Source organism: Seriola dumerili, unplaced genomic scaffold (genome assembly GCF_002260705.1).
Source record: "Seriola dumerili isolate Sdu_G_001 unplaced genomic scaffold, Sdu_1.0 BDQW01000040.1, whole genome shotgun sequence".
Classification (NCBI taxonomy): domain Eukaryota; kingdom Metazoa; phylum Chordata; class Actinopteri; order Carangiformes; family Carangidae; genus Seriola; species Seriola dumerili.
Window position 1 is genome coordinate 5,423,409 of NW_019174295.1, and position 17,959 is coordinate 5,441,367.

The following is a 17,959-nucleotide window of genomic DNA, read 5'->3' on the forward strand; positions in this document are numbered from 1 at the left end:
GCTAGCCCCAGCCCGTCCTGTCTCATAGTACTATTTGCAATAGTGAGTCACTGTAGCATCCAGTCTGCCCTCAGTTCACCATGGGTGGATGAAGACGCACTGTTTATCACAAGGTGTTTTTTAACCTCTTGTGCTGTAAACACAACAAAGGCTGAAGCTTTTGGCAAGTGACCCCCCATAAAGCATCTTTAAAACTACATTCACATGATCATATGTATGTTGAAAGTGTCAATGGTTGTGGTTCCCCAGTAGCTTAGAGCATGTACCGCATATCAAGGCTGAGTCCTTTCAAAGGTATTCATTTCAGTACAAAATTCCTGCTATTCCCTTGCCGAGCTGCGGTGCAGGGCTAGTTACAAAAGGAGGGACTAACTGGACAGGAGGAACTATAAAGAGATATTTGTGAAAATGTGAACCTGTCCATTAATATCACTGTATGACATCTTACAAGTCTTTACACTGTGCTTAATGCATGGTAACTCTTTCTATTAGTCACACTAAGTAGCACGTAATTGCAAGTTAAATACAAAAGTAGGATATGTAATTTACCAAATAATTAAAGTCATTAGACTAGACAGAAAAACGCCCAGCACATGGTGATATAGTTAAAACACTAATTGTGACTCATCACTTCAAGTAATTACAGTATTGTATTATGATGGAGGAAAAGGTTTAGAAATGGTAAATTGTATTCTTTCCGAGATCTCTTAATATTGAAATAATTCACTGCAAATTACTTTCTTTTAAACTCAGTAAAACTCTATCTATTCTTTCCACCTTAGCTGAAATATTTTTCAGGCAATGCAGATCTACAATGTTGATCCACCAGATACTGTAATTTATAGATAAGTTTTCATATGGTTCCCTTCAGTTCAATGTCTGGACTGAAATAACTTTCTCTTGTTTTGTCTGTGCAATATGAAGGACTTGTATTATTGATATGAGTCTGTTTACTCTGTCTTTGAATCATCTGGGAATCTAGACGAGGTCCCTGAGAGCTGTCTTCTGGAGTAAATTCAGTTATTCTCAGGTGTGTGAAAACCTCATTGAGGGAGGTTTTACACACTCGAAATCCACTGTAACTGGGACTCTTTCAATTAGACTTTCAAAGACACTATATAACTCTGAAGTTTCAGTGCTGAAATAAGAATACTCCCCTTGCACAGACACACAGAAAAACATGTGGAAAACAATATGAAAGCAAGGTATTTCAGTCTGATGCAGCTCTAAGCTTAGTAATGATAGATATGTTTTGTTAAGGTCAAAGGTTTCCAGTATGACAGCAACAGACATCGAACATCATGTTTACTTTTCAACACTGATGCACTTGGCTCCAGTCCAATGACAGGCAGTCCTACAACTACCTAACAACTCCCACACACACACACACACACACACACACACACACACACACACACACACACACACAGAGCCTCACTCTTTCTCTCCCTTACACACGCTCCACAGAGGCTCCAACTAGCTTCTATTCTGGTGATCATAATTATTTGATGGCGTAGCTTCTGGTTTCTCAACCACCCTTTTGTACACACGATCTAGCTGTGAATAATTTAGCACAGGGAGCTAGAAAGGTGGGTCCCTTAAAACAGCAGGTACAGTCAAACTCAGGAGGCAGGACTCAAGGAGAGAGCTCTATCATCCACCCACTCCTTACACACAGCTCTTCAGTCTGGCTCTCTTAGCCTGTGCTTCCATAGAGCCGTGTAACGATCCATTTCTTCATCCATCCATCTGTGCGTCCTTTCATCACATCAGGCACCGCAGTGTCCAGCTGAAGTGCGTTTGCCGCAGGTCAGGAACCTCTTGGACGGACTGACGCTCTCGCTCGGTCCCCTCTTCATTCAGCCACCATGGAGGAACTCCAGAGAAAACTGAACCAGCGCTATGAAGGCACCAAGCCCAGAAAGGTGAGTTATTTATGGGACCACTTTCTTTCAACTTAGTGGGCTTTGAAGTACTTTGAGCAAAAGACATATTGAGGTCATTTCCATTAGAGAGTATTCTGTTTTTTTATGCAATTGTGACGGATAAGCTTTACATTATAGCACATACTATAACCAGCTGAAGCTGGTATGCTTGATAGCTTTGCATCTGATGTTGTTCAAATGTAAACTGAGAGAGGGAATGAAACAGGACGTTAGCTTGTATGTTGACAAGCTACAAATATATGTGTGTGCAGCCCTATTGTCTGATCAAACAGCATTTTTCTTTTCCTACTCATTAACCCTCTTTTACTGTGCCAGGAAGCTATGCAAATGAGTCATGCAGTAGTTAACATGTCAGGACATCTTTCCATGTCACCACTCAAAACCACAGGTGAGGTTCAAGCTGGCGTCGTCCTACAGCGGTCGGGTGCTGAAGCACGTGTACGAGGACGGTCAGGAGCTGGACAGTCCAGAGGAGAAATACCCTCACAGCTTTGTCCACCGCAAGATCCCGCCCAGCCACCTGGAGATGGAGCAGCTCTGCGGGTTTGAGGACACTCATGGGGACCAACAGGGTGGGTTGTTCTCATCGTGTGACTACTCTGTCTTACCTTATATGCATGGTTGCACTGAGGTTTGTTTGTCTGGGCTCGTATGAAAGCCGAGACCAACAAGATGTGCATATTCCATTTGTATATGGTACTCCAGCCCATACTGGGGAGTGATTTGCATGAAATTAATCGGCCATGTTTCCCTAAGCATGTTTTTACTTTGATTGTAATGACTGTGCATGAACTGAGTCACTGCTGCACAGTGTGTTTGTATTCATGTGTGCACACTAGAGCTGCCAGTGTGCTTTCAAACATCTTAAATACCATGTGCCACCTCAATATTTATAATATTTGTGATGATGAACAACTGAAGGCTGAACTTACACAATCAGTAGCCCACCTATTTGCACTGATCACAGTGTAATCAGCTATAATAGTGGCATGTTCTGTAAGCCCTATTTTTTGCCAATCATTTTTAACTGATGGAGAAATAGAACATGCTAAGCCAAAACATGTTGTTTCTGTCACCCAGTTGTATAAGAAAGATGTTTTCCCTGCAGTGATGGCAGAGTTAGCGATCTTGCTAAAATAAAATATACTTGATTCCTGTGTGCAAATGCACACTGCCAGTTTCAAAAATGAAATGTTCAAATACCAAGCTATTTTATCATATGGTAACATAGTTTGCTTTTTCATGTTTCATGTTTCTAGTGTAGTTTACTAACTCAAGACATGATTAGAATAACCATATAGTGTGCAGTTAATGGAATAGTTCAACGTTTTGGGGAAATACTCTTATTTCCTTTGCTGCAGAGAGTTAGAACAACCCTCATATTTATAGTAAAACTGAAACTAATACTGATAGCTGCTTATCATATCTTAGCTTACTTTAACATGATTTAGTTTATTTTTAGCTAAGCTTATTTTAGCTTAGCTTAGTTTAGCTTTGGCTTGAATACAGGAAAGATAATGAAATTAATCTGCTAGCATCTCCAAATGCTCATGAATTAACATGCAATGTCTTGTTTTTCTAATACATACAAAAAAGCAAAGTGAAAAAAAATGGCAATTTGCTGTTTGACAAGAGCTGTACAGCTATTTCTCAGCTGGGAGCTGTAACTTCACCGGTTGCCTCGCAACAGTTCCCTGCAATTTAAGTATGCTTGTTGGAATTTTTACAATACATTTTATTTTTTCATGTTTCTGGTTAGAATTCACCACTTACTCAAAAGTAGAATAGAATAAGTGCGCTGTTAAAATAGATGAATGCTACATTAGCTAACTCAGCAAGCCTGTCAGGTCACACCTGGTTATGATTGGTTCATTTAGTCCAAAATATCAGACAAGCACATCATTGTCTTACAAATACATACTGTTTGTTGATGGAACTATAGGGCTTGAGTCTCAAATCTCCGGTACATGTTCTCACGCTGTCCTGACAACATTTTTCATTCTGTACCCAGGTGTCTATCCTCCAACAGGGCTCATTGCCCAGAGAATCAATGTGTACAGAGGAATGGGAGGCTACAAGCCTACTGCCAGCCAGACTGAAGACGCAGAGGGAGATGTCAATGTAAGTAGTGCTTGTAAGCTTGCTGGTTTTGATTCTTGAATTTTGATGCAGTTCAAAGTGAGAGTTAGATCGGATTTCCCATTAGTAGTGTCGTTTTTGTCTCCTTGCATGTCAAGTACCAACACCTGTCTTCAATGTCTGTAGACTGTACAGTAATGACAGTAACCTACTAATGTTGTGAGCACCCAGCTCACATTATGAGCTGTCGCTATGTTAGCCTGACATGGGCCTTTGGTAACACTGTATGTGGAGCTTTGCTACAACAGATGCCAGCTGTCACAATTCGCAAACAATAATGGTAACATTTCAGGACATGAACATTAATCTTAAAAACACTACAGTGTGGTAAAAGAACGAAAACATTACCATCTTCACAATACTTGATTCTCTCAAGAGAAAGAGTCACAGTTATCATGCATTTATCTTTGTAATGAAGGGTTTATGCAGCACAACCCCACTATAATATCCCTGTCTGTGTAATTTTCAACGGACTGTTATTGCTTATACGGTCTGATCACGTCCTGTATTGACACTCTCAGTCACCTGTTTTTCCTTATATATCACACTAATGCATGAGCATCACGATCATCAAATGTGCTCCGTCGACCACAATTTCCAACCCTATTTACTGATGCCTTTCCCCTAGATCTTAATGTCTTAGAGACTGAAGCTCCTGCCATTGGTGCCCCAAAAATGAACCCTCTTTCAAAGTCACTTAGATCTTTTCCTCTTTCCATCTTGATACAAAAATCAGAATCAGTTAGACCTGCTCAGCATTTTGATACATGCCACAGAGCATGATCGGATGTTCGGATGCTTAATTGTACCGTGTCAGTGCACCTGTCTGGAGGCATCTTCATTTGTCATGTTTCCCAACTCATTTTTTTCCTCTAGTTTTTCATAGTCTATATGTGTCCTTTTGTTTATAGGGCAACAAGACAGGCCATTTGATTTCCCCCTCCACAAACTCCAATAGTTTCAGAAACATATAATCAACATCAAATTCAATGGCAAAATGAATTATTTGCAGCACCTGTCTGCAGCCTCAGGGAGTTCTGCAAATCACTTTTGTTCAGTTTATTTACAGTGTGAACAAAGAAAAACACAACCATCGCTATGATCCTGTATGTGGGAGTTGTGTATATTAACTGCCTGAGATTCATGTATGGTATCTCTCCTGAATAGATCATTTGTAATGTGTGTTGAATTTAAGTGGAAGAAAGCAGAAACATTATGAAAGTATTCATGGATAAGACTTCCTATAGAGGAAGTTTGTTAACTCCTTAAAATCATGATTTCATGTTTCTGACACCTTTGAATGGCAAAATATTAATGTCTTTGGATATACTTACATAATGGGAGGTATAATAAGAAAGTACAACAGCTCCTCGGAAGAGTTACTGTTTCTTTTTTTTTAAACTCCACAGCGCACCACAATTCTACATATGCTGAAAAGCAAAGAGACAAACCAAAATAAACACAGTTATCAGCCAACGCAAAGTAATTTAATAATGAATTCATATATCCTTTAGAACAGAACAAGCGATTGAGGCTTGAAATAGAAAATGACAATCCTTGGGTAATTAAAGTATCAACTGCATGCTGCGCAGTTAAAATTGTACAACAGCAACAACAGCAACAAAATTGTTGATCTGACAGGAAAAAGCCAGTTTTACTGAGCTGCTGTGGCAGTGGCTTCATTAGTACAGCAGGCTGAGAGGGAGGTCAGCCACATTGCCTGCTGGCCTAGTGTCAGTTTCACTCTTTTATCCCGTAAACAAAGGCACACTTTGCCCTGGTGACCGAGGGCAGTATTTATCACATTTATCAGTGGAAGACAGCAATCTGGATTTAGTTTATCCTTTAAGGCCATTATTGAAAGGACAGTACAGTGGTCCTAGAGGAGCATCTCTACTGTACACGGTCTAATGAGTTTTTCCCTAAATAACTTCAATGCTTTTCTAGAATAAGAGAGACTCAATACAGAAAGAAAAAAAAAAAACTCTAGTGGGTTTTCCTTGTGGATGTTATATTTGAAATCAATTCATCAGATCATTCTAAAAAGGTCAAAAACAGAAACTATGGTCCAGACAGTGAGTTTGGAAATGAACAAAATAATCACAGTCACTGGTAGGTAACAATCAACAATACAGCCTTGCCGATATGGTATTGTTGTAAAATCTGATTCATTTTTCCTACATTAATTTCTCTGATTCATTTTTTTCATTACACAATGTTAAATTACTCACAGTTGGACCACTTCAATATGGCTTGGATTAGTATAAAACTTCTTTCTGTTAAATCATCAGCATGTGTTGCTCTCAACGGCAACAGTAAAGCATTCCTAATTTGCCTCTGCAATAATTTGCACCTCTGATTGGCTTCTTCTCCTGCTTAGCAACGACAGCTGAGCCTCATATTGTAGTGTTTTGAGCCATTCACCGTGCCATAATTACATGAACATATAGGCTTCCAGAGCCAGTGCCTCCTCGCACTTCACAACTCTATGGTCATCACAATCTGAATCTCTAAAGAAAAATGTATGTTATACTCATAACAAATAGTTACCTTAGTAACCTTTGCTAACTTCGTTGTTTCCTTCTTCCTTCCTCATGCACAAACAAATGCAGATGATGTACACTGAGTTAATGATAAACGTGTTGAAACAGAGATCAGTGGCTTCTCTCCAGACTCTTGATAACCATGAAGGAGGAAATCATTGTTTAAAGTGGAATAACTGTTTCTAATTCCTCCACCACCATAAGCCCCAAGAGACCAAAACACAGCTACAGAGCATGTTTTCTATTTTGAACAAGTGTGCGACTCTTCAGCTGCATTCAAATAGAAAACCTCTTCTCACCCACACACATAAAGCCCACAGCTAAATGTGGGCACGCTCTCAGATTTTCCAGATTTGCAGCGATGAAATCTGGGAAATGTAGGAAACACGAGCAGAGGCTAATTAACATTCTTAATCACAGGATGCATCAGATGTCAGTAATATAAATTGACGTAGGATTATATGACACTTTCTTTTTTCCTTCAGTCCCCAGTGTTGGACTTTGGTAAGATAATCATCTACACCAGCAATCTGCGCATCATCAGAGCACCACCGAGGAAGCCCGAAGCGCTGCGGCACCACACAGTGCCCCGTGTGGACTTGGAGGGGTACGCAAAGGCCAGAGAGAGGGGGAGCAGGAGGAAGGCTAAAGTTCCTTTTACGCAGGATGGGGAGGAGAAGGAGGAGGAGAAACAGATCAGCGACTCAGAGACGAAGGTAATGGTCCTTAGCCAAATTATTCTCAGTGGTGTGGTACGGTTTTTATCACCCCGTTTCTTTTTCAGTCTCACTTTATCCTTCTCCTCCTCTTCCCTGCTGTTTCTTTCTCTGTATACATCCTAAGCCATCCTTTCTCCGCTTCATCTTCGCATTCGCAAGACAATAACTGCAGGATGGTCTGTGCACCTATATTCTTGTAATTCAAAACTGTTCACATAGGGGTGTTTATTCTCATCCCACAATCTCCTTTGTGTTCCCTTGAAACTGCCACCTTATTTGTGCCTATATTCTTTTCTTTTCCTTGTGGCCCCCCTCCTGCTCCAACCACCCATTGTCCTAGTGCTATCTGTCAACTGTGAACAGATACTGATGAGTCCACAGTTTTACTCCACCCTTGCAGCATTTGCCTGCCACTTACCAGCCTGCAAGGATACCTATCTCCCTGTTCTTCCCTCCCTCTCACCTTCTTGGGTGATTACTGCTGTCTCCCCTTCACTCCCTCCATCCTTTTCTCACCTTTTTTCTCGTTATTTTCTCATTTTCTCTGTCACTAAAAAAAAAAAAAAAAAAAAAAGTTCAGCCTCAGCTTTTTTTCATTATTTGGCAATCCCACTCTTTTTTTCATCATCTTTCCCTTTGCTGCCCAAACTCTGAGGTCGTTAATTTTTTTATTTCTTCACACATTAGCTTAGATTTATACTTTGGGTGTGCACACATTTTGCAACCATTTATCCACTATGAACTTCACTATCACCATCATAGCTGACCATTATAATATAGTAGCTACGTATGTCACTAACTCTACGTGCAGCTTGGGGCTTATCGGCACTGATACCAATACCTTGACTTCAATAGTGATTCTTTTCTATACCAAGTTTAGTTTTATTTTAGTTTTATTTTTAAGCTCGGCCTCTTTACACACCCAAACGTGTCCGTGTAGATAAATAGCCGATTGCCAGCATTATTAGATCTTGGTCCACGCATGTTGAATGCTTATTCACTCATTAAAGCTAATGAGATTTACTCATTTAGCCCTTAGGTATTGAAATTTTTTATCAAACGACAAGGCATTTTTCTATCCTTGATAGTATCAAACCAATTCTGTTCAAGTTTGATATCCATTTTACTACAGCTTAAACTAATGTAGATTTACATGCATTGAAACTAGTTCTATGTTTTAATTGCAGCAGTGCAGCAAGTCATTAATGGACCACATGGGAGCACAACGAAGGAACGTTCAGTCCTCACTAAATTTCACTTGTTGTTTGCAGTGCATTTCAGATGCAAACATGTGCTTGCAGAGTGTCGGGCAATGTTGGTCTAATAGTTACTGATTATCTGCTTCTACTTGTAACCAGTAGTCTTGCAAAAACAATTATCTAAAATCAATAATATCTTTATCACTTTCAGTGTGCCACAGGTCTTAGATTTATAGAGTCTCTTCTTAAAGCATGCATCACTAAGCAGTCCGTCTCTGTGGGTGTCCTAAAGGAAATCCTGAAGGGTCAGAGGTGAATGGCGTTTTGTTCGAGGCACTTTAATACTTAAACACACTTGAAACCTCAAGAACATCCTGGCAGCTCAGGAAAAATAATTCACAGACCTCCAGTAGTTTGTAAAGATTTAAACATAAGCTCGTTGCACATCTTCTGTCGCCCTGTTGATAATGTACAGGCAGCTGCTCATTATTGTAAAAATTTAGCAGTAATGACCAGTTGGCTGTAAAAATGACAGGCTGGCTGTAGATCATCCCGGAGCTACTCACCAAAGTAATTTCATTGGAAATAATATTGAAAAAGAAAAAAAATCCTCTATGTTGTTAAGGTTGTTCAGTGTTTTCCAGCAGGCAGGCCACTTAAACTGGATGTGTTAATGTTGGCTATGTATGAACTGGCTTAAACTCTCGCAAGTTAATCAGTTTTGGAACAGTTGCCACGTAAAAGATTGGGAATATTTTGAAATGTAAAATAGTGGTTTATTATAATAATTAAAAATATAATCAAAGTCAGTTTTTTTTAGAATTAGCCAACCCTCAGAATGATGTCTGAAGGCCAGTCGGCTGTGTGTTTTCCGCTCAATCTCTAGCCTTATGTCCCTTGTTATCACCTCTTGCTCCCCTTTTTACCCTTTGCCTAACCTCACAGTTCGTCTCTTTTCACCTCCTCTTTCTCCTCCCCTCCTCTCCTCTAATGTGTTTCTTCCCCCTCCAGGAGACCGACATCTGCCAGCATTGTGGCGGTTCGGGCTGCGCTCCCTGCTCTCTGTGTCACGGTAGCAAGCTGTCCATGCTGGCGAACCGCTTCAATGAGTCCATCAGTGATCTGCGTTGCCAAGCCTGCTACCCCCATGGTCTGGAGAGGTGCCAGTCCTGCTCCAGCAAATAGCACTGTTTGGCTGACACCCATGTTTGGCAGTGAGAGCGCGAGCGAGTGAATGAGAATGTGTAGCTGTGAGTGAGCGTGTGTCCGATGTGCTATCGGTTTGTCAGAATTGTCTCAGTGGCAATATTGCTCTAATCCAAAACGTTCTTGGTGGGGTGTTTCGAAGCACTACGAGGAAACATAAGCCATCATTGGAGAGGGGAATTGTGACTGTGCAGCAGGCACAAAAATCATAAAATACAATTACTGTGTGCAGTGAACATGGCTTGTGATAACACAAACACATAATCACTCTTTTGTTGTCACGTTATTTTGCATCTGCACCCTCCTTCCCGATAAAACCTGGTTCCACGACAGAGTTATCGTTCTAATTAAAAACGATGCAAACATTTTGCGTTTTATTTTTATCTACCGGGAAGGCAGCCCTGCTCCTATCTCCCCTCTCTATTCACTAGAGAGAATGAAACCTTTTTCATCTCTACATGATGTACTGCATGAGGGTAATTGACACTTTCATTTAATTATTTATTTTTCAAAACAGAGGGGAAAAAGGAGACCGGAGGATAAAGAGTTTGAGATGGAAGGGAAGGGAAATACAGTGAAAGATGCGAGTGAGAGAGAGAAAGAGAGAGAGACAAAAGGAGATAGTTTCATTAATGGTAACAGCATAAATCGGGGGGGGGTTATGATTTAGAGTGCGCTCCACCAAAATATGGCACCACTGCTTTGAGGAGGGTGATGGCGAGACACAGAAAGCAGGAATCGTCCGTACAAGTTCCAGCTGATGACAGCTACTGTTGTTAGTAAGGAGAGAAGTTACAAACTTTTAAGCCCCCCATTTCAAGCCCACAGAGTATTAAGTGTGACATTTTAAAATATAGACTTTGGATTGAGGAAGAGGTAGAGACGAGATAGAGAGAAGAAGAAAGAAAGAGCGGCTAAATAAAAGGCAGAGATACTGTAGACCTGCTCAGGAGGTTAAATGATGGCGATTATGATTGAGGCTTATGATTTTCTTTTTGTTGTTTTTACTTAATAGTCTCATTCTCAGGTTTTTGCCACTCCAATTTATTTCAAAGCTTAATCCATACAGTTTTGGTATATGAATGAAATAAAACACCTAATTCATCTTCAGTGTACCCTTTTCTCTCTGTGTCTAACAACTGCTGTTTTAAAGCGTAGCTTATTTAGTATTGGTTTATTAACACAAAGACGATCATGTGGCTCAGAGGCAACAATGACTTTGTTATCTGCTTCTTAACAAATATCAACAAAACCCCAAAATCTCCATGATGACTGATATTTTATGATTAGTGCGTAGCGAAAGTCATTGGTTTTTTTTTCTTTAAGTTGTTTTTTCACTGAGCAGCATATCAGTCAGGAGTGTCACTATCATATCAAAGATGTTTGATTTTTATGGCTGTAATCTGCACAGATCTAAACGCACCCTGCAGTCGGAGTGTGCTTCATCATTCCAAACGCAACGTGGTCGCCGACTGTAATGTGTGAAAGTCATTCCTTAAATGTTTGTTCGTGTTTTCACAGTGGGGTGGGAATGTTTGTTCGTGTGTTCCCAGCTTGAAAACTGAAATGGAACATAACCAAATGCAAGACAAATGCAACACGCTGCATAGTTCCATTACATCTTAGTCATTACACCTCAAATTAACTGCTATCAACCATAATATTTTGTCTCGTGCCATTTCAGGATGATTTAATGATTTAACAAGAAAAAGAAAATTAAACATTATCGCCTCAATAGCAAAAGGCTTTTTTAATAGTTTTCCATGCTGCTATTGACAGCACTATTGACCTTCATGCAATTATGCATTTCTTCTGTGGCCACATTAGCACCTTCCAGGATTACATTAATCACTTACTATACTTAGGTTGTTACCCACACAGAATGTGTTATGTTTTTCTTATATCTTGTGCATTTGACTTCAATTAGCAGATGTGTGAAGGTGGAGTTAATGGTTTTCCTTTATAGAAAAAAGTCAGTCCGTCTTCTATGCCTATACCTGCTCCATAATCAGATATGAACCGAGCCAAAGGATATTTTGCAGTGGCTGCTGAAATGGCGTTTTTTTGCCACTATACTTATGCTGCAGGGCAGAGGTGATCAATCAAAATCAGTGTTAGCAGTGGAGAGCACTGGCCACCTCCTCCAAGGTGTCGGTGGCCCAAACCCATGCCAGAACAAGCACCCCGTATCATTACAGCCCACTATCCTTGCCCTCACTCCCATCTTTGTTCGTGCATTTCTATTATTTTATCTTATCGTGTTAGATAGCCTCACGCACTGTTAAAGAGCAGACTGTATGGCTTATCAGCAGCCTGGCCTAAAGCCCCATCAGCAATCAAATCCCTGCTATTTCTGGGATCACAGGATAAACCTGAATCTCCACTCTCCTTCTTTTTCCCTCTACTTTCTCTCTCTCTCTCTCTCTCTCTCTCTCTCTCTCTCTCTCTCTCTCTCCCTCTCTCCCTCCCTCCCTCCCTCTCTCTCTCTCGCTCTCTCCCCTCTCTCTCTCCCTCTCTCTCTCTCTGGCTGTTCTGCCTTAAAATCTGCCACTTACTGACGTCAAAACTGAGCTTTTTAACTCTGCCAGAAAAAAAGGTTGAGTCCATCTGCACACTGGATTATGTCTCCCAAACTTTATTAGTAATGAACAGGCAATGTTTTGACACAACAGGCAAAATGACAGGACAAGGTATATATATATATATATATATACACAAAATTAATTACATCCTGCTGCTGTCAGTGTTAACTAACCAACCAAACACAAATGAAACAACAGGGATACAGCATACAGATTGTACAAGACTTAACGGTAAAGGGAGGGAAAGTCAGGCAGAGACATGACCAGTTTACAAGATGATCAGCCAGACCACAACTCTGGACAGTGTTTCAACAAATAAAATCTAAAATCCAAAAGATGAGAGCCCGTAGCAGTTGGATTTTTAGAATGAGAGGTTTACAAACACGGCTTGATTTTAAAATCCTCACTGACCTCGACTTGGAGACGGAGGAAATAAATCAGCAGGGCTCCACATTTCTCCTTTCTCATTATCCCCACCTCTTTTTGGCCTCTTCACCTCCTCAAAAACAATGTATCTCGGTGCCCCTACACAATGAAAAATGGCTTTTTGATGAAATGTTGCGTCAGTAAACTTTTGGAGGTATATATTCCAGTGTGTGGATACTTTCTACTTTTTCCCGTGCTTCCCTTTTCTACTTGTCTACATCCGTATTTATCCTTTGTTTTCTATAAAAACACCTGGAAACCTATCAATAAATTAAATTTGATAAATACACCCAAAGTGCAGTATTTTGATAGTGATAACACCTCTGTTAGTAACGCTGAGCTCTTAACCCACCCACAGTTCTTCGAAGCAATACAGCAAAGATCTTACTTTACTGATTAATGCACTGACTTAACTTTTGCTTACTGCGTTTCGGTGGGTGGACACACACTCCCACACATGTGTAAAGCCACTATATCTGCTGCTCTTATGATACATTGCGGAACATTACATCAAATAGTCATTTATTAGGGATTCTCGTTATCAAATAATGCCCTGTTTAATCACGGCGGCAAACAATGGTTTATGAATATAGAGGGAAACACTTTCCCCAGTGGCAGCATCATCATTTACGATGCTTTATAGATATATCTGTGTATCTCTTATAGCCCAGTCGCAATATATGACACAGGAGGCAGACTGGGAGCAGACTGCGCACATTAATCATGGAACTCTCATACGAGAATATTGCACTGTGTAGGGAAGTGAGCCACGTTTAATCTGCAGGCGCTTGAACTTTCTCTGTTTGGTTAGTAGCACGATCATTCTGTCTTCCTGTCTGTGTCTTTTTTAACTCACTCCCTCTCCATCACTTGCCTTTCATACCTCAACACAAATATACTGTCATCATAACGGATGAATCCACTGTGTAAATCCTCCACCTAAATGAGCTTGAAACTTGCCGTTATTACACTGCTTGGTATAAATTCTGGTCCAAAAGACCTTTCACTCTTTCAAGGCAGAACAAGCCCATTGAATAGAAAGTGTGGCATCTTAGCAACAGCTAAATGTTATATAATTGTATCGGTTTGCAGTGCTTAGACACAGTACATGCCTTTTCTCTTTGGTTGCAGCAGCAGGGTGCAGGAGTGATTAGAGAGACTGTCCTTCAGTGGATGGATCAGGCTTTAAGCCTCCATCAGAGCGAGCATTGACCCTGCTGACGCATCATTTGGCAAAACACTGAACCCCCCTCCAGCTCCTATTAGCTGATCTGCACCTCTGACCTCTCTGTGGAGGGCTGAGGAGGAGCAGCCATGATTTTTTTTTTTCTTTCAAATGAGCAGGGTAGCCTCCTACCCCACCCACATGTAATTAACTATTTATTTATTTATTTAACCTTGATTTAACCAGGTGACTCCCAGTGAGATTACAAGATCTCTTTTTCATGGAAGCTCTGGCCAAAACAGCAGCAATATGGTGTTCCAGACAACATATAGAAAACATTTAATAAAATAAAATAAAATAAAATAATTCACACAATAAAATAGAGCACACAATAAGAGCTCACAGAATCATAATCCTAATAAGAAAGACATGGGGTGACATGGAAAGACATATAAGGATCAACAACAATCTGCAACAGAGGAGTCGAGTGTTATAGATAAATATTTATATGATTCATATGCATATTATCAGTCATGAGGTAAGTAAGACGATCAGTTTTGTAGTGCTATATAAGATCTTTTTGTTGTGTTTTTATTGTGTTCATTATTGTTTTGTCTCACATTGTCTTACAATATTGTGGAAGCAAATGTAAAAAAACACTTTTTTATGTTGACCTCTATATTCAAGTGTACAGTACACTTATTACTTACTACATCGTTTACGTAACTGAATTAATAGGGATTACTGTGGTCCCAATATAACTACATCTTATTGTTATAAATATGCCCTGTGTAGAATTAAAGCTACTGCACATTTCACATCAACATACTCTGTAAACTTGTGCAGTTTTCAGATTTTACATGTGAAAACACAAATATCACATGCATTTTTAAATTTTTTTTAAGATAATATTGATGATCACCCACAGAGGAAGAACTTTCACAGAGTAAGAGGACATGCAACTTCTGTCTTGATCTCTTCCTTTGGAGTGTTGGGTTCTCTACCTTGTGCTATAATTATACTTGATGTATTATGGATGCTGGGGTTGTACCTTGCATCAGCAAATGAGACAACACTATTGAATATCACTGTGTTTGTACAACACTGACACTTTGACCTCATGTGTCTTAATGTAATGTAAGCAATGCGTCTATCTGGTTACTGAAATTAATTTATAACGCAATCCTATAAAAGTCTGTGTCATGTGAAATTAAAACCCTTTATTACAGCATGCTACTGCCATCAAGAAAGGTCTACATGGACACACCCAGAATACTAAGGGCATCCTCAGTCTGCGGTGTCAAAGAGACACTAAAACTGTGACGAATCTCTCAAATTACATCCCTGGATTCCATCTCCAAGTTTGTTGAAACTTCTAATGAATCTCTTCATTCCCAGTCTGCACAGCTGCTCATGCTGAGGGAGAGAGAGAGAGAGAGAGAGAGAGAGAGAGAGAGAGAGAGAGAGAGAGATTCAGGAAGTTAAAGAACAAATTAAAGTCTGCCCGTTGCTTTTCAACCAGACTCAAAGATAACTCCTTTTACTGCATTGGATTCCCATTCTGGAGGCTTGACTGGCAAATTCCGAGTTAATTTGCATAGCAGAAAAAAAAAAAAAAAATCCTATAACACCACGAGACGCAGAGAATGTGATAATATTTCAATTTATGGGGATGATTCATAAACTACTGCACACAGTTGTGTGCAATTGTGTGACAGGAAAAGACATACAGAAATAGAGGGAAGGAAGATTTAAGAGGCTCATTCAACAGGAACTGTTTGTCATTCCACAGCTAAAATATCGATTAGAATAAAGTGGCATTCTCTCAGCTATTCATTTATCTAACACATTTTATGAGAACATCATCATTTCATCTCTCCCTTCTCAGGAAGTTCATAACATGGGCTGTTTGTTTGGAGCAAAGATGGAGGTGGTGTTGTTATAGTGCTGCACAACATATAACAGGAGGTAGATGCAAAAGGTTGGGCGTGGAAAGCATGTGACTTTTGACAATTCAGAATATCAGAATATTCCTGATCACATTTTGTACTGTGGCAGTATGACAATAGTATGCACCATCACATTTTTTTTTTAAACAAAAAGCTAAGCAAATGATTATATTTTGAGAAATTACACAGAGTGGGTTTAGGATCAACAATTCTGCCATGTCTGTTTGGAAATACATGATAAAAAGAATGAAAAGAGTAACACACTAAGGTGCGGATAATTTAGGAAATCGTTTTTAACTGCTGCATCTTTCTCAAGTGAATTTTCCCACCACATAGTAAATTCTGCTGTGTTTGTTGTGCTGTTGTGCTCACCACAAAGTCAAGTTCATAAATTCCAAACTACATTAACTGAATGCATGAAGCTGATTCCCCAAGGCTGCATCTCAGAACATCAACATAGTCTTGTATTAGCATTTTCATATGTTACCAAGTAATTTCACAGCCATCATTTGATTAAAAAGAAATTCTAGGCACTGTATGTTTTACGGTGCAGGTGCAAAGAGGGGAGAAGAGCAACTAAAACATGCAGAGTGTCTTGATTCCAAAGGGCAGGTTTAATCGTTTCAGTTTGAAAGGCCAGATAGCAAAATGCCTCCCTTAAGCAAACACAGACTAATATAATCACAGTCTCAGACTGAACTTGCTTCACTGCTGTAGCGTGAAGCCAATGCAAAAATTTCATCACACGCTGAATATATATCAGTCAAAATGGGCCTCTAAGCAAAATCGATCTCCAAGCTGAAAATGCCTCCCAAGTAGCTGATGGAATTTAGAAGAAACAAGAGACTTCCTCTGGATATATATGTTGATAATGACTTGTGAAACTTCTGTGTTGTCTGTATGGTAGTCTCTTGCATATTTGTTATCCTGTCAGGGGCATATCAGAGGGAAGAGGACTATTTATCTCATAAATGGCTTTACACTTGTATTTGATGAAATAGGCTTTGCTCCTGAAGGTGCTCCCCAGTGAATCTAAGCTGCGTTGTATGATTCAGCTGGAAGCGCAAAAAAACCCACACAGGGCTGTACAGAACCCAAAAGACACATTACACTGAGATATGGGATACACAAAATGCAAACGGGGAGATATTAGCGTTACGAGTGGTGAAAAGAGTTGGAGGAGATGCAGTGGTGGAGGGAGAAATCAACGGGGTAGCAGCAAAGCAGCACCAGCAGGGCAGCATAATGGGAGGAAATATAAGAGCTGGTCAGATTATAAAGACAGGCTCTGATTGGTGTTTGTATTTCATCTGAATCAACTGGAGGTGTGTGTGACTGCAGAGTTTTTTTAGAGGCACTGTGGTTGCCGTCTCAGTCACTCGGATTTTACGTGTCTTTTAATAACTCTCTGATTATATGAGCTAACCACACCATCTGTTTTACACAGTATAAATATATAATGCTGTTGTTCTTTAGTCGATCTGACTAATGACGGATAAAATCTTTTTTCTTCTTTTTAGTCACACACCTCTGAGATCCTGCACTTGTGACTGTTTTTGCTGTTGCCTGTTACCAATTGTTTAATCTCTCTCCATGTTGTCTGCAGTTTGTCTTTCGTTTATAACACAAAACATGGCTGTGTACAGACAGCCATACATCTGGCTTTCCACGTATTTAACTCTTTATTTTTCATTTTTTTGTTGCGTGTGTCACAATTTGTCACATATTGCCATTTTCAGGATGAAATTTACAAGTAAGTTCTAAATGTACTACACAGGGAGTATGAACCTCTGACCTCTAACAAGCGGGCACAGTGGGCTGAAAAGTCTCTTCCCTCTTCAGTAAATCAAGTTACTTCATAGAAACAACAGGTCGAGAGGGTCAGTGTATACATGGCTCAGTGTCCCAATCAATTACACATGGTAAGGGTTATATTAAAAGATGGTAATGTAATGTTGAAGGTCAGACAAAGACAAGGGTAAGGTCATTTATTTTTATGTTTCTGTCCTATCCTAAAAAATATATTGCCCTCTGTAGAAATGAGACATTGAAATAATATAGCTCCAGATAAAGTTGAGTAAAACA

The 17,959-nt window shown here is 39.8% G+C and overlaps 1 protein-coding gene across 1 annotated transcript; it reads left to right on the plus strand.

Annotated features, from left to right (window-relative positions):
- Positions 1-1,482: 1,482 nt before the first annotated feature.
- grxcr2 (glutaredoxin and cysteine rich domain containing 2) lies at positions 1,483-10,811 on the plus strand. The gene is made up of 5 exons (XM_022738974.1): positions 1,483-1,925; positions 2,335-2,518; positions 3,958-4,067; positions 7,114-7,344; positions 9,558-10,811. The coding sequence occupies exons 1-5, from the start codon at positions 1,869-1,871 to the stop codon at positions 9,729-9,731; spliced, it is 756 nt and encodes a 251-aa protein (XP_022594695.1). The 5' UTR covers positions 1,483-1,868; the 3' UTR covers positions 9,732-10,811.
- Positions 10,812-17,959: the final 7,148 nt, after the last annotated feature.

Coding starts and splice junctions, on each gene's coding strand:
- grxcr2 (XM_022738974.1), top strand. CDS start 1,869: ATGGAGGAACTCCAGAGAAAACTGAACCAGCGCTATGAAGGCACCAAG. Junction 4,068..7,113: donor ACGCAGAGGGAGATGTCAAT/GTAAGTAGTGCT, acceptor TTTTTCCTTCAG/TCCCCAGTGTTGGACTTTGG. Junction 7,345..9,557: donor TCAGCGACTCAGAGACGAAG/GTAATGGTCCTT, acceptor TTCCCCCTCCAG/GAGACCGACATCTGCCAGCA.